The sequence below is a fragment of the Mixophyes fleayi genome, chromosome 12 (genome assembly GCF_038048845.1).
Source record: "Mixophyes fleayi isolate aMixFle1 chromosome 12, aMixFle1.hap1, whole genome shotgun sequence".
In the NCBI taxonomy this organism is placed as follows: Eukaryota; Metazoa; Chordata; class Amphibia; order Anura; family Limnodynastidae; genus Mixophyes; species Mixophyes fleayi.
In genome coordinates, this window is record NC_134413.1 from 30,972,150 (window position 1) to 30,989,358 (window position 17,209).

Here is a 17,209-nt window from a genome sequence, read left to right on the forward strand (position 1 = left end):
GTTCTCCCCACCCACACAGCATAGCCCTATTCAGTGATCTACTGCCACCTACTGGTCACACTTGTTGGCAGCTGCTATTTTACAGGGGTTTTTGTTCTGCATTAATATAGACAGAAAATAGTTACAACTTGCTCTGTTTTGGTATAGAAAAATATACTGAATAGCAACTGACTCATGGATGATAATATATGATTGAGGGCCTTCACAGGCTTGGTAGTCCTCAACACTATAATATATGTGGTATGATTTACACACACCTCCCCCTTTTTTCTGGGAAAAACCTTGGTAGAATCCAGGGCTGAAGTGAGCCCCCTTAACCTTGTGGCGAAGACAAGCGGATGACCACTGCTCTGGTAAATGACCTTATGGCCCTTAGGGAAAGAGGGCCTGAAGAACGCATGTCTGTACACTTCTTGTTTTGTGTGTGCACTTAAATAGGGTAACTTATTTATTTAAAGCCTAAAATTAATTCTGGCATCCCATTTTGGGTATCTAGAGAGAGGCTCTACCGCTTTAATTTAGGCTGCCTTCCTGTGGTACCAGTAGAGAACAAAAATCCAACAAGTATTTATCGTCATCAGAATCATTCAAATGAGGTCTGAGTGTTAAAAGAACAAAGACTCCACTTTTGTCAGATGGCTGCTTTCACACAAATTATAAATATCAAAACAGTAGTTTATTGCTGTGCTGTAATGTTGCAAAGGATAGGCACCTGCATGCTGGAGAGCAAGTGAATCCACTATGTGGTATTACACTGTAATGTGTTTATATGTAAACTCACGTGTGTGGAGCAGCACTATTCTCTAAACTATCAAATAATTCACACAGTGTCCTTCTGCCACCCTAGCAGAGGCAGTGATGTCATAGCAGCTCAAATGAATTTCTGCCACAAGACATTGTCCTAAAGATGTGGGAGAAGCTTCATCTGACAAATTCCATTTCAAGCTTTTTATTGTATAGGTAACTTAGTTAATGCCTCTTAGGAAATCTTACCATTATGACAAAACACTACGGCAGAAATTAGCTGTGCCCCTTGTAAGGTACTACAGTATCAACATAATGGATTTCTCCTCCCACCCTGTATAGGCCAAACATTGTGAAGTGCATTCAGGACAATTTCAGAGGTACTTTGAGGCTAGTTGAATTTCCTTCTAAGTTAGTAAATCTCTAAGTGAAGTTTGTTTTTTATTTTGTCTGCTCAAGAACATCCTAATCGCCATAGAACATCCATTTGGCTAGTAAGTGGCAGGTACAATTCAGATGCTGGGAAGTGACCACCTGCAACATTCTTGGGGAAACTTGGTGTAGCTGCAATGTGGGCCTTATGCTAAATCTCAATAGGATGAATAAGGTGTAAGTGCTGTGCCTGCAGCAGTCTACAGCGACTTCCCATATTACATGGAGAGGATGTACATAAGCCCTAGCAGCCACAGTGTTGGGGGCTCAAAGGGGTAGACCCAGTATATCATGCTTTCACCAGAGGTGCTGGATGGTCCTTCAGTGGCATGACACTAAGGGTAGTTTTCTGTCCTTATACTTTTACCAATGTAAATACTGTAACACAGAAACCATTATAGTTTCACACCAAGCTTGCCAGGTAACACAAGATGTGTAAACAGTGGTTTTATTGCCAGTTGCCACACGATCTGTCCAGGTTAATACATATATAAAAACAGTAATTGGAGTTCATATAGCCAGGAAAAGAGGGAAATTACATGTTGTCATCATCAGAGTCATCTTCTTCTTCTAAAGATTCCTGTTGCAAAAATATAAAAACTTGTTTAACAAAATACCAGCTATAAACACAACAAAAGCACAGCTCTATGGAATGGATATATTTACCTTTGCATATTTTTCTGCTTCTTCTCGGACTTCTTTTGGTACCGTTTCATGTCTTCCATTTGTTACTGTTTGGAGAAACAGGTTGTTTAGCCAAGAATCAGTAGAAACTAGGTGGTTACAGTCTAACAGAAGTACAGGCCCGTACTGCAGGGAGATCACAAAGAGACAGACATTGCATCTTCCTGACCTCTCTTCCAATATCTATAAGGACCGAAACACAATTAACACTACAATGTCTTACTTACCATCTCCAACCCAGCTCAGCTCCAGTTCAAAAGATTTATCTTTTACTTCATCATGGACAATATAGATTCTATAAGAAAAATGTGAGCCACAATCAGTCCAATTAACAACACAGCACGTGAAGATTTCAGGGGAGGGGAGAAAGGGGGAAATTTGCGGTTGTGTGATTGAAATTAGGATTTTTCCAGAAGTTGGAAAAAAGAGGTTGTACTGCCCTCAAAAGCACGAAAAAGGGGGTAATCTTTAGATTAGTTATTGTGAACCACATTTGGCCAAGTCTAACTGTCTCCCTGCACCACATCCTTGCCAGACGCTAGCTAAGCAACTGGTGGGGGGGAAAAAATCCTTGACTTGAAGCTTTTAGGGTAGGTTTTGACCATGCACCATTTTAGTGGCTTTTTCACATCTTATTTATGCTCTCCAGAATGGAACAGTCTGCTAGTTGTGGTCTCACCAATGACCTATAATACTGGCAACACCACCTCCCTCTGTCTGCTCTAGTACCTATTAGCCTGCTGTATTTGCTTCCACACATTTTTGCCTACCTTTTAAGCCACCTAACATAGTATTAATGGCAAAAAAATGGCAACTACTGAGAAGGCAAAAAAGTCTACAGTTACAATAGGGAGAGACTGAATATCCTCCCAGTACACATTGCTGTTTGGGATCACAAGTTTCTGGATTTGAGGTATTCTACATTCCTTCAGTAATCTTTCCATTAATCTCCTCACTACCAATATCAGGCTCACCAGCCGGCCTATTTTCTTTTTCCAAAGCAGGACTAGTTCTGTTAACTGCGACTGGTTGAATAATTTAGTTAATAGTGTAAGCAGCACCCCTTTAAATTCTGTGTTCTAGGGTCACTCCAAAAAACATACTGGTAGGGAGTCTAGATTGTAAGCTCCACTGAGGCAGGAACTGATGTGAATTTAATATTCTTTGTAAAGTGCTGCGTAATACTTTGTTAGCCTCACTTTAATAAACCATATAACCATCTTCCTTATTCTAGGTTTGCTTACATTTACAAGAAATCTGTTCTGCTTTTATAATGCTTCCTAACTTTTGAGAGTCAGGTTGACTTGACGTTTCCTTGTTTTTTTTATTCTCTAACCTGCCCAATACAAATGTCTGTTTTTAGAATTCTATTAATTTTTTTTTTAATACTTTTTGGCACTCCATCACAGACAATCCCTTAGATATTTTCCCCATTGCTACAAAGTCAGTCCTCCTGAAACATTAAACCTTTCTCGCTGTGTAGTGTCATGCCCTGTATTTATACTGTGTACTGTCTCATGAAGATTTCATAATCACACTGCAAACCGTTAGGAAAATAAGAAATATTGCCGTAATACGCTACTGTGGAGCAATGGCTCCTACTGAATGAACTGGATTCTCACAAGTACTGGGTCAGGTAACAACATAGCCACTTCCACTGTGTGACCATTACCAATTTATTTTTTATCCCTTCCAGTCTCCGTACACTTACATTTTTGCTACCTCTTTTACCGCTTCTCGGCAGGTCATTTCCTTCATCTGAGAAAAACAAAAAAAACATGGGTGTGTTATACACAATCTCCATCTAAATGCACAGTGAGCCACTAGTATGAGCAGCAGACCTCAGCATCATGACAGTACAACGCAACAAACAGCTCATCTCACAAGTACTGTACAATACAGAGACCTTGGTTTACTCTGCAGATGTCTGCAACATGGCCTGAAATCACTGTGCAGACTGGCCAGTCTAGTGAAAATCGTAACTGAAACACATTCCATATGCTCATATATATATATATTTATATTAAAAACAAAAAGCTATCAAAATTGAAATATTAAAAACTATAGCAATGAATATATTTGAATTTTTTATAAATGGTGTTACTTGCAGGTGGACTATGAACACACTGGTCTGTAACAATCATTCTGCAATAATGATTAAGTCTGACTTAACGCATCTGCCACAATAAAAGTTTACTACATAAACATGGATTCCCATAACAGTGATCGGAAATTCTATATACTTCAAGGGTCAAAACTCCTGGCATTGCCCCTCATACCATCTGCTCTGATTGGTAACCAGATATACTTCACAGGTTGCATGTGTTACTTACATGAAAACAGAAATACCACTAATCCGATAAGTATAACATTATCTAAAGCTATAATGGTCACACTTACACTTACTTGAAGCTTTTCAATCTCCGTTTTGGCTGCCTGTTTGGCTTTACCAATGGAACATCCCCAATAGCCCTAGAGTACATAGAAAGATTAATAAAGTATTCTACAAGGTCATCTTGTATAGAGAAGAAAATGCTCACATTACTTCATCTAAATAAGGATGAACAGAATACAATACAGAACACACTGGAGTGTTGGTCATGTGACCGTAATGAGATACCCAGTCTGTCCATGGAACGATGGGGGTGTGAGCAGGAAGATTAAATCTAAAATTCAAGCTACTCTTTTATAAACAGACTTGTACTTTTGGTTTAATGAACTATTAACCATTTCTTTTTATTTATTTTATCAAATGTAAAACTAATAAATTAATAGAGTTTAATATGTTAAGATCATGTTTTCACCATTTTACATAGTGGCTTGAGCACTATGGGGGAGATTCAACTAGACGCAAGTTCTCTCCGGAATGTCCACGAGATACCTCACAGAGGGGATATGACAGAGCTCATGTTTGGGGTGCGAGGAAAAATGAGCAGAGATTCCTACTGTAGTTTCTGCCAATGTGTGTACGCGCCATATTACTGGCAGTTGAATCTCCCCATAGGAGTCTTAAAAATAGCCCCCTTGTACTTCCCCAACCATGGGAGAGAATGAAATAGATCATGGCACTATATACAAATGTGAATACCAGCTGCAAAGGAGACTCCTGCTCACAGCTAGGTGGTTTCCTCGTACAGAAGATCTGCACACTCGAGGCACAGGAGCCAGCGCAGGTCAGTCCTTACATATAGTGCATGGAGATATTTATGGGCTCTCTTTAAATATACATTAACAGATGTTTGCATTTGTAACTTACAGAACCAAAACATTCATAGATGTGCGCACAGATTTTGGCAACATACATTCACACAATATGAAGGTGATTTGCAGTTTTTACTACTGATCTATAAACTGCAGCTACAAGTTTGCTAGTCTTATGTACCTCATATATCATTTTAATTTCCAACTTCAACAATACTAGGACAGTCCATGGGATTATTTTTGCCTAATAAAGTTGGGACAAATTTAAGACTTCCTTAGTAAATAGTTTTATGGAATATTGGGCGTTCATGCATTATTTTATTTACCACCCTAACTGCAGCTTAGTCCTTATCCAGAACCCTATAACCACATGCCCAATAATCAGACTAAGAATAGTTATTTGGTGTATAATCAATATAGACACTAGACTTCTATTAATGTCTTCATACACGGTCATATTATAATCACAGTATCAACTAAATGAACAGAAAGTAACTCAAAATTTACATTTAAACTTACATAGGATATACCCGATGGATCGACCATATACAATTGAGCTCCATCATCTTCATTATAAGATCCCAACATGAAACTACAAAAAAAAAAAAAAAAAAAAAAATAATCATGTAAATCAGCGAAATGGAGGATTTAGCTATAGATTAAAAATAAAATTCTATTATTTCTTCACAGTTTTGTGTCAACACTTTTCTACTAATGTGTGTAAAAAGTACAAGTCAACTTTGCAATTTATTTAATTAGGCACACTTTCAAAATCCATGCCCCCCCCCCCCCCCCCCCCCACACACACGTCTTTCCTTATCTTAACTTGCCTCCATAAAGCTGCTCCTCTCTACTCCGTCTGCTCCGCTCACTGACACTGTCGGGCCGTGATGATATCACGCCTGACAGTCAGTGAGTGGAGGGGAAGAGACAGAGCGCCCCATCAGCTATTGGAGGGGAGGGTGGCGGTGGTGATCCATAGCCACTTTCCCCCTCCCTGTGGATTTATCTGAAGCTGTGCGGCGTCCGTGGAAGGTATGGTCAGCGGTTGCCGCACAGTTTTAAAGTAATTTTAATTCTGTTGCGCCCTCCAGGCAAGGTTAGGCAGTTGCCTAATGGGAGCGCCGGGCCTGGCAACCGCACATCGGCATGTTGTAACATCGGTATTGCAACCTTAACCAATCAACAAGTTTGCACTATATAGGGATGGAGCCAAGACAATATCCATCAACACTAGACTTATGTCACCACTCTGACGAAATGCTTCGGCAGCCCATCACATCACTTCCAGATCTAGCTATGTGCGTTCCCAGCTGGAACACACGCCATATCAAGACAACCTGGACAGGACTTCTTACCAGGACACCTTCACTTGCGACACAGGGATTCGTTCCCCCTACACCACGGACTATGGACAACTTTTAGATTGACATAATTGCAAGTATACAAATCACCTATCATTGTATATCGACTTTATATCTCCCACCCATCAATCACTGGGATATTGCTGTTTATATAACAGGGATCCACCCACCAGGCGAGACTGGATTTCAAAATACTATTTGTTTATAGTAATCAAGCCAAAAACTTATGAAAGTACCCTATTGTAACAAATACAATCCAGCTAAGGACTTTTTACTACAATCACATATGTATCAATCGATCTGCCTACAATTAGTGTTAAATATCATGTGTATTTGAATAAACTGTATATTTTCACATCACACAATGATCAAACCCATATTTGAACAAGCCCATTACATTGGATTTGAGCGTTGAATTTTTGATTGAATCACTTTTGGGAATTGGACTTTCCAACTTCAACTGCTCAATCCCAAAGAAATCACCCCCCCCTTCCCCATCCACTGTGCGCATCTCATTTTCTCTCTAACACAATAGCCTCAGACTAGAAATGCAAATGCTAGTGTGTATATGGTGTCACTGGAACCAATGAGCTCCATTTTCATTTCATCATCACCATTTTTTTTATATAGCGCCACTAATTCCGCAGCGCTGTACAGAGAACTCACTCACATCAGTCCCTGCCCCATTGGAGCTTACAGTCTAAATTCCCCAACATACATACAGAGACTAGGGTCATTTTGTTAGCAGTCAATTAACCTACTAGTTTGTTTTTGGAGTGTGGGAGGAAATCCACTCAAACATGGGGAGAACATACCAACTCCACACAGATCAGGCCATGGTCGGGAATAGAACGCATGACCCCAGTGCTATGAGACAGAATGGTGGTGTATTGGTTAGTATTTCTATTACTAAGGGAAAGGGGGCTGCCATGACACATTTGAAATGATAGCTGCCAAATCTCTCCAATAGACAGTGACTCTTACAGTCTGCATCATTCCAAAGGAATCTGCACATTTTACAAAAGACAGAGCCCTGGTTCAACAGTTATGTGGCTCTTTAATGGTTTACTATAAATAAAAGAAACAGCTGTGATAGTGCCCTTTTCATTATGAGCCAAACAACCAATTTCTATAAAGCCGACACATTAGTGGTTTCCATTACATACCTGCAGCCAAATGGTCTGACAGCGCTGTACAGGGTGTATGCATGTACGTACATGGCCACTCTGTCTGAGAGATGCTAAGGAGAGGGAAAATAACATAACTAAATTAAGATCACAGAAAACAATCTGAATTAAAAGGCACACTGATCTAGAGGACGGCCGTACCTTTAATGGAATGTCATAGCCATAGTTTGACCTGAAGTTGGAAGCTTCTTCTCTAGCGATGTCAGCCAAGGAACGTGCATCTGCCAAGAGCCCAGCAACAGCCTGCAATTCATACACAGAGGGCCAGTACATTGTTAGAGTTATACATAGCGGATGTCAAGTACACCAAGTTCTTGTACAGTACTTTACAGCTTTTATGTAGGGTTTACTTCCATATTATTGTTTCTACATGCTCGAAAATGTATAAAGATAATTTGATATGAGTGCAAAACGCAAGTCTGCTTGGCCTGGGGAGGTAAAATAATACCCATAAACTAATGGAGTCGGACAACTTAGGTTCTCCTACTAGAACTACAAGTCCCAGCCAAAGGGGTACCTTAAATAGCAGATGTCATCCGAAGAAGGGCAGTATCTTTAGGAGTACCGGGTACTGATTTGGCGAACAATTTGCTCATTCAGTACTAATCCAGCTCACCCAATAGTAACTACTGTAATGCAGCGCAGTTAGGGGTGAACAGGAGAATGGACACCATGTGTCTAGCACCCAATCACACCATTTGTCTAAACAAATTGTGTTCCATCAGAAAGAAACATCTAGTGTTATGCGTCTTTAAAGTGATACCCTTCTGATGACTCATATCTTTTACAGAGGTGTCAGCACTTGTAAGTATACTGCTATAGTCCCATAATGCTTCATCACCCCCTGCACAGTACCATAAGAGTGCACACAGCATATTCATGAGTTTACAGGCACATCTGGCAACAGCTTGTTGGAAAAGGAGTCCTGGTGCATTATGTAGAAGAGTGTCCATGTTGTTGAGACAAGATAATGATTTCTGTTTATGAATGACCCCTTGTCTCACAGTGCACCCATAATGAGCACCAACAAAAGCTTTACCTATAGATGGGTCAACCACAAAAAATTGTAGTTGTGGCTTCTACACATGGATCCATTATGTCACTTCCAAACAGAATCCCTGGCCTAGACCCAACCACCTAATAACCATGTGAAAAATGATCACACTGGAGAAGAATTGGAACGTTTCCCATGGTGTCTGGCACAAGCCACTCAGAGGCCTCAAATCATTTGGATGTTTTCTAAGGATACTTAAATAGATAATGCTGCCTTAATACAATCAAAAATACCAAATTAGTACCCAGAGCATCATATACAGCATTAAATACATAGCTGTTATGCAGGTTTCTACACCAGCAATTGCAGCTATGCACATAGAAGCCACGGCTGGCTTCCACGGCATACAGGGTCTAGCCTGACCCATGATGCTGTGAGCTGTAGTTTACCTACCACAGTAGCCTCAGAGGATAAATAATGTATCTCCCCGAGACTCCTGGGACATGGCAGAGTTGTGGGCAGCAGAGAATCCAGGGGGAGAATCAATTGTTCAGGCTGAAATTTTCCTTTACAGTATAATTGCAGCTATGGCAACTTAGGTCTAGAGTATAGAATTTAAAGAGCATTTTGCTGGTATTACTTCTATACAGAAAGCAGAAGGGGAGTTTTCCACTATAAAATTACTGTTTAAAACACTAACAAACAACACTTCAGTTGTTTGAATAGCAGATAATATAAATGCATCCTTACCATCCCGACATGCCGGTCCACATTAAAGATCCGCTTGTTAGAACCTTCTTCATAGAGCTTGGACAGAACAAGTTTTTCTACACCAAACACAACGCCATCCTTACATCTGATGCCAATGGCAGTGCTGAAAAATGAATAGAAAATGTAGAGATGTAAATCCCAAACCGGACTACACAATCACTATTATCTAGGCCCTGTTACATTATATCCTTACTGCTCCTGGGTCTGTCAGGAGAGCTTAGAACCCTCTACACATAAGATAACTGCATACTTACACACATGCTGTGCATCCTACAGTGGTATTTAACACATATATGGTCCAGTCTGGCCTAGCAATTTTCACAGGTGCTTTTAACCAGTGTGTATAAAGATTTCACTCATCATCATCTTTGTGAAACACAGGTCAAAATTGTCAATACAGCAAGGGCGGGAATAGAAGAGTAATTAGATGTCCCAGCGGTATTAAAACTGGTGTTATGAGATAAACAAAAAATATCACTCAAAATGTGCTCGTTGTGAGACAACATGATCGTAAAATACCCATTATCACTAAATTAATTTAAGTGGTATAGAAGAATACAATGCACTACAAAATTCCATGCGAGTATCATAATTGACAATTGAATGACTGACACCTCCCACCATCTGTATTTAAGAAGCTATATAATTAGGGATTAAACCTCACAGTAATATCCTTTGCAGAGAGCTGTGTGTTTTCTTTCTGTTGCATTTTCGAGGCTAAAAGTTGTTCTTAATTCATCTTCGATATGCTGGACAGTACAGCTGACCAGTATCATGCCTATTTGAATTAATACTATCTCTACTCTCTTACTCTAACACAGCCATTGCAGATAATACTCAAAGTCAACCAGCAAAGCGGATACGTTGAAAGTTAAATTCTAAACAAAGCAGAAAAGTAATGATCTGTCAATGTTATTTAAAACATGCAGTTCATATAGGTAATAAAGTTATATGCATTTCATGCAGTCTTATAAAAGTAAAGTACACAGCAGAAGACAGTCCCTCCTTCCTCCACCATCATGTGACCACCGAGGAGGTACGTGACTGACTGGCTCACACTCAAATCAGGCTACACTCTCCAGGGAATAAGCAGAAACTAATTCTTCCATCTTAAACACATTGTTATGTAGTGACAACAACCTACAAAAGTAGTCTATGTGGAACTGTTGAAATCATTCCCAACTAAATGGATGCACCACAAATTTTAAAACTGGGTTGGGTCATAAAGAGAGGGGGATTTGGGTGGGTAGTTCCATCGGTCATGAAGTGGTAGCCTTTAAATCACAGTGTTATAAGGTTTGTGAGGAGTTGAGTTTTTCACTTTTGTTTTCAGGCATAAAGTATAATAAAAACATCTTGTGGAAATTCGGCGCTCATGGTCTGCAGTCCAGTAACCATATCAAAGTTAACATTATGACACTCAAAGCATCAAATGGTGTCTCGCTAACAATACAGTACAACAGAAAATGACTCTTGCATGATATATGTCATTCAGTACTTATCATTAATACTACACATATATAGCCATTGTTTTTTTGTTTTTTTTTTTACAGTTGTATTCCTTAAGGATGGTGCCTTCACTAAATGTTTCCCCACCAGCACATACATTTAGATCATCATCATCACCATTTATTTATATAGCGCCACTGATTCCGTACGCTGTACAGAGAACTCACTCACATCAGTCCCTGCCCCATTGGAGCTTACAGTCTAAATTCCCTAACACACACACACAGACAGACAGACTAGGGTCAATTTTTCGATAGCAGCCAATTAACCTACTAGTATGGTTTTGGAGTGTGGGTGGAAACCGGAGCACCCGGAGGAAACCCAGGCAAACACGGGGAGAACATACAAGCTCCACACAAATGAGGCCATGGTCGGGAATTGAACTCATGACCCCAGCGCTGTGAGGCAGAAGTGCTAACCACTTAGCCACGTGCTGCCCCAATCAATACTGACATTATACATTTCACTTTGAGAACAAACTATTTCCTTACCTACTGTTTTCCACTGCTTTAGCTGCATATTCAACCTGAAATACTCTGCCATCTGGAGAGAATGTAGAGGCCGACAGATCATACTAAAACAAAACAAGCCACAAATTACGTTAGAGTACAACTTTAAAAGTTAATAAATGTGAAAGGGTAATTCCATGTACAAAATATTTATGTAACAAAGCAAATATCAGCAGGATGCAAATGTGTGCCTTTGTAATATTAATGTGACTCCAAACAAACAGCTACATATCTGTAAATGTTTATCATTGGATCTTGCTTTTGTTTTCTGTTTAAAGCAATCAAAAATAGGAAAGTACTATCCAATTGTTTGACCTGCGACATCTGCTTTCCTTCATTACATATTTTTGTAACAAAGATCCCTTTAAATTCCAGGCTAGTTTTTGGGAGGGAGGTGGGGGGTCAGTTTTTGGAACTAGCAGAGCTTAACAGCTATCAAACAGAAAGCAAAACCTTCCAGACTTACACCATGATTTAGTTGAATATATGCCAGATATTTTGGCACTATATAAATACTGCATAACTTCCCATCATGCACTGCACACATCCATTAGACAGTATCTGTCTCATCACTTAGATGCCCGTAGCCTAGTGTTTAAATCCCACCTACACAAAGATAATGTTTGCAGATAAGGTAACACAGAATTACGTGAACATGGTGGAGCGCTGGGACCAGATAAAGTTAAATACAAGTTGTTTTAATTAAAATATCAATATAGAAAAAGATAAAAATTAAAAATTGAATATTGGAAAGAAGTCAAAATACTGATATAATAATGCTTAAAACATTCACAGACAAATACGTATGGTGGTATAAAGTCCATCTGATGTAGCTTATTGTTAGATGAAAATTTCTCAAATAATATCTAAAAAGGTGAGAGCAGGATAAAGAGGACTCATGGGATAAGGAGCAATATCCGTCAGAGACATAAGCTGTGTGCATAGAACCCTTCCAGATCAATTCACAGCAACAGTCTAAAGGAGATGGAAAAGTTACTTATCCTTCATGTGCTGTCTGGTCCTTCAATCATTGCAATTATTTTGCCACGATCACGTTTTATTGTACTAAAGCACATAGCATCTGTTGATTTGGTTTTATAAACCTCCTTAAAATCACAATCAATGGTGGAACATCTTTTCAGATGATGGTTATGAGACATGAAGATCACAGATCTGAAAGTAAATTGTGAGGGTGTCTATGCATGAACAGGCATACTCATCGGGACTTTCATTTGTTAGAGACATTGCTTCTGAAGTCTGATTGCATAGGTGTGTGCCCAGCTTTACCCAGAGCAACTAAAATAAACTGGATTACTCCACAAGAGTCCAGGCAGTTCTGTCGTTTCTAAACTAAAGCTTAGAGCACAATGTTGTTATACTTGGAAAACAATGTTTTGGCTTAGAATGGAAAACAATTTTTTGTAAACAGCTTTTTAGAGGACAATGCGATCTTTAATTGATTCATTTTTATAGGCTCCACAATCATCATCATCATTTACTTATATAGCGCCAGCAAATTCTATAGCGCTTTACAACTGGGAACAAACATTAATAAAACAATACTGGGTAATACATACAGAGAAATAAAAGAACCCTGCTCGCAAGCTTGCAATACTCTAGTATACATCATAGAGGCCACCTCCTAATGACTGAACACATTGTATATGTGTACTTAGGTTGTTAAGTTTCAGAAAGAGTAAAGTTTTCATATATAGAAGTGAATTGAGTTGGGTGATATATATTAAAAAACTTGTTAGTTCTGGTTTCATAAGCTCAGTATTGCTAAAAAAAATAATAATTCACATCTCTACCAGATAAATTTTCCTACAACCCAATGTTCCAGTGCATGTCCAAAATAGTGAATAAATTAGCTATGGAAATTTTTAAAAGTAGTCCCCCTTCCCTTAATTAACTGTGGGGGATCACAGATGAAATTCAGTCACAACAAGGGAGGGCCTGATTTTGAGTAGTCTGCAGCAGATCACAACATCAGGTATGTCAACATGCTAATGAAAGCCACCAACTTCCAAGTCCCAGCAGCAATTGTTATGGTGTTGGCCCAAGGTGATAAGAAGACATGGGGCAGGAGATGTACTCAACACAGCGATCTGCCACAGCCTACTTCAAATCAAGTCATCATTTCTGAAGGCTCCAGAAAAGGGACCACACATCCCAAAAAAGTTATATGTTAAGTATTGAAGAACACAAAGTTCCCTTTGATAATAAGGGATTCTGCACCTGAAAATGGTTTAACTGAGGGGCAGGCGGTAGAGGGGTTGAATGGACAGGCCAGGGGGCAGCCGCAGGTGTGGGGGGGGGGGGGGGGGAAGAATGATGGACAGGTTGGGGGGGCAACTAGTGGAGAGGGGCGGACAGGCCGTGGAGGATTGGGGGTGGACAGGCCGTGGAGGATTGGGGGTGGACAGGCTGAGGGGGCAGCAGGTGGGTGGGGGAGGGGGGGGAATGATGGACAGATTGAGGGGCCATCCAGTGGAGGGGGGGGGGGGGGACAGGCCGTGGGGGCAACTAGAGGAGTGGGGGGGGGATTGGCCGGTGGAGGATTGGGGGTGCACAAGCCAGGGGGAGGCGGTGGAGGGTTTAAATGGACAGGCTAAGGGGCAGCCGCGGGTGGGGGATAGAATGGACAGGCTAGGGGCAGCCGCGGGTGGGGGATAGAATGGACAAGCTGGGGGCAGCCGCGGGTGGGGGATAGAATGGACAGGCTGGGGGCAGCCGCGGGTGGGGGATAGAATGGACAGGCTGGGGGGGGGGGGGGTGTGAACAGGCTGGGGGCAGCCGCGGGTGGGGGATAGAATGGACAGGCTGGGGGCAGCCGCGGGTGGGGGATAGAATGGACAGTCTGGGGGCAGCCAGTCACTTACTGTACACTAAAGTGTGTTACACCTGTATGAGCACCTCCCGGAGACTTGCGACTTTCACTTTCATTTCCAGCCAGTGAGTCAGCACCGAGCGCCCCCCCAGCCCCTGTGGCTGCAGACACATGACCAGCCGGCCTCACCACCTCCAGGGCCCGCTGCCCACAACATACAAAGAGCTATAAGCCGGCGGGGATCCCCTCTATGATCCAGCAGCTTCAAGAAGAACAAGGCTCGGACAGATCAGCCAGCTACCCCCCAGGGATAGACCCACCGGTCAGACACAGAGCACTGACTCACCCCGGTCCCGATGGAGCTCATGTTTAACAGTACGCGGTGGGGGCAGGCGGTGAGACGGCACTTTCACTCCTGTCTTCCTCCGTACACTCACCAGTCAGTATCGCGTAATGTGATTGGCCCTCGATACACCAATCAGCAACTACGTTTCTAAGCACAGGCGCAGTAATACCTCAAACCAGCTAGTAATGGTGGGTGGGGCTTAGACTCGAGATAACTGTTAAAGGGACAGGTCATGTAGCTATCGGTGGGAACCATGCAGAATGGCGCCCTCCAGTGGACGGAGAGTAGAAGGCTGTTGTCATAATGCGTTGGAAGCAGCAGTTTATGTGTCGGCAAAAAAAGCAACATATATCTTATGTTAATTCATATAGCTGAAAGTCTATGAGATCCGCTCTTTGCAGATACACTTGTTGTTTTAAAGCAGGCACCAACCTGCGGTCTTCAGATGTTGTGAAACTACAAGTCCCAGCATGCCCTTCCAGCTATCAACAGGTTGTCCACTGGCAAAGCATGCTGGGGCTTGTAGTTTCACAACACCTGAAGGGCCACATGTTGGACAGGCCTGTTTTAAAGGTTCTCGCACAAATGCTACATGTAGCGCTTTCACCTAGCAGATAAAAAAGCTGCTTTAATTCTGCAATTTTCACAGGGGGATTCCAACTTCTACTTTTCCAAAAAATATTGAGATTCCTTTTATGTACACATTCTAAAATACTACCTAAATTATATATATAGCAAATAAAATATATATGTCTGGTTCTTGAAAAATCGACAAATCATACTGTTATAATAAGCCAAGGAAAGTTTTTGTGCAGTGCTAGAACCAGTCATGCCACAACATTCTTTCACATTTTTAAATAATACTTCTGAGTTGGAGGTGTTCTGGGCACCTGCAAATCTGCCACACGTCCTGCAATTCCCTATGGTTTCAGGGTTTATGGCCCAAATCTCCAGATCATTCAATTCAGAGTACCACACTCTAAAAGTGTTTCATTGATATTCTTATTACGTGTTTTTCTATTACTGGCAGTTATTACAATTTACATTTATAATGTATATTTTATAATTTATATTGGTGGCTTCCATACTTAAATAGCTTATAGGCCGAAAATAAAGTACAAATTTAATATACATGTGACTTTTTTTATACTTTTAATTCAATCATAATACTGTTTAGAAAATAGGTTGAAAATGGATTTTAGAGGATATATATATATATATAATATATAGTGATGTTATATTTCTATTGAAGGGAGCAGCATATTGTAAAGCATCTCAGGTTGTTTAAACAGTTAGAAATTATGCGCAATGGGTTGGGATTTGTATGTATGTCAAAAATATAACCTATCTTCCTCCACCTGCCCACTCTACATCTCCAACCTCATCTCTACCCATACTACTTGCTGCCACTCCGCTTAGCCAAATAAATGACCGCTGCCACACTAATTCACTGATTACCTCTTCCCAGTCCCGTCTCCAGGACTTTTCCCGGGCTGCTCCCCAGGTCTGGAACAATCTCCGTGCCCTATCAGGTTAGCCTCTACTCTCCAAGGTTTCAAGCTTGCCCTTACAACTCATTTCTTTATTCAAGCCTATCAGCTCTTCTAACTCCTTTGCTTTAGCTATCACCTCCACTCCACCACTCAGTACCGCCCTCTTTGTGTCTCTCCTTCTCTTTAGGATATAAGCTCTCACGAGCAGGGCCCTATTTCCTGGTGTTCTCCTTTTACTATTTCATCTCTCTCTGTACCTCTAGGCCTGCCTCACCGGTCCTCTCTTCTTGAGACCAGGCCTACTTCACATTGGACATTACCATCACTCTGACTCACTGACCCGTAATAACTTGATCTGCATTATCAAGTTATCTATATGTAATGTGTTTAATTAATATATCTGGTCTTTGTATTCTTTTGTTTTTCATGTATTATTGAAATATGTTATGGATCCTTGCTGTCTGTTTATCATGTACTACTGTAAATGTCTTGTACAATCCTGCACCACATATCTAAAAGATAATACTAATCTTTTAGTTATGTGGCTTAGTGGTTAGCACTTCTGCCTCACAGCACTGGGGTCACGAGTTCAATTCCTGAACAGGGTCTTATCTGTGTGGCGTTTGTATGTTCTCCCCGTGTTTGTGTGGGTTTCCTCCGGGCGCTCCGGTTTCCTCCCACACTCCAGTAACATACTGGTAGGTTAATTGGCTGCTGACAAAATTAACCCTAGTCTGTGTGTTTCTGTTTGTGTGTTCGGGAATTTAGACTGTAAGCTCGAGTGGGTCAGGCACTCTGTTCAGCGCTTCGGAGTTGGTGGCACTATATAATTAAATGATGATAATAATAATGATGATGATGAATCTTCTCTCCATTGTGACATGTGCTCTGGTATACTGGCCAACCTAGCGCGTCCTGCCTAAGCTCAGAGTATTATCACACTGTGAAAAGGAGTCAGGTAGGCTACGACGACCTCTTCGTTAGAATTTGATTGAGCCAAGTAGTCAGACAGAACAGAGGCACAGTGGTTAGTTGCTGTATCAGCAATGAGGCCATGAGCTGTGATTTTGACCAGGGCTCTACCTGTGTTGAGTTTGTATGTTCTCCCCATTTTTGTGTGGGTATCCTCCTCCCACAGCCCAACA

The 17,209-nt window shown here is 41.1% G+C and overlaps 1 protein-coding gene across 2 annotated transcripts; it reads right to left on the bottom strand.

The window, feature by feature from the left end:
• Window positions 1–1,608: 1,608 nt before the first annotated feature.
• Window positions 1,609–14,706, bottom strand: PSMA3 (proteasome 20S subunit alpha 3). 2 transcript variants are annotated; one of them, XM_075193084.1, is made up of 11 exons: window positions 14,572–14,706; window positions 11,378–11,460; window positions 9,357–9,480; window positions 7,754–7,855; window positions 7,592–7,665; window positions 5,581–5,653; window positions 4,267–4,332; window positions 3,572–3,618; window positions 2,088–2,155; window positions 1,843–1,907; window positions 1,609–1,756 (listed from the first exon to the last, which is right to left on the bottom strand). In XM_075193084.1, the coding sequence occupies exons 1-11, from the start codon at window positions 14,590–14,592 to the stop codon at window positions 1,712–1,714; spliced, it is 768 nt and encodes a 255-aa protein (XP_075049185.1). In that variant the 5' UTR covers window positions 14,593–14,706; the 3' UTR covers window positions 1,609–1,711. The 2 variants fall into 2 exon arrangements, with proteins under 2 accessions (XP_075049185.1, XP_075049184.1); XM_075193083.1 differs by having other exon boundaries at window positions 4,261–4,332.
• Window positions 14,707–17,209: the final 2,503 nt, after the last annotated feature.

What these genes read in the sequence shown, in the direction of transcription:
- PSMA3 (XM_075193083.1), bottom strand. Translation starts at nt 14,592, where the DNA reads ATGAGCTCCATCGGGACCGGG. An exon ending in ATCCATCGGGTATATCCTAT is followed by an intron (nt 4,333 to 5,580) that starts GTAAGTTTAAAT and finishes TATGTACTCTAG; the next exon opens with GGCTATTGGGGATGTTCCAT. An exon ending in AAGCAGAAAAATATGCAAAG is followed by an intron (nt 1,757 to 1,842) that starts GTAAATATATCC and finishes TTTTTGCAACAG; the next exon opens with GAATCTTTAGAAGAAGAAGA.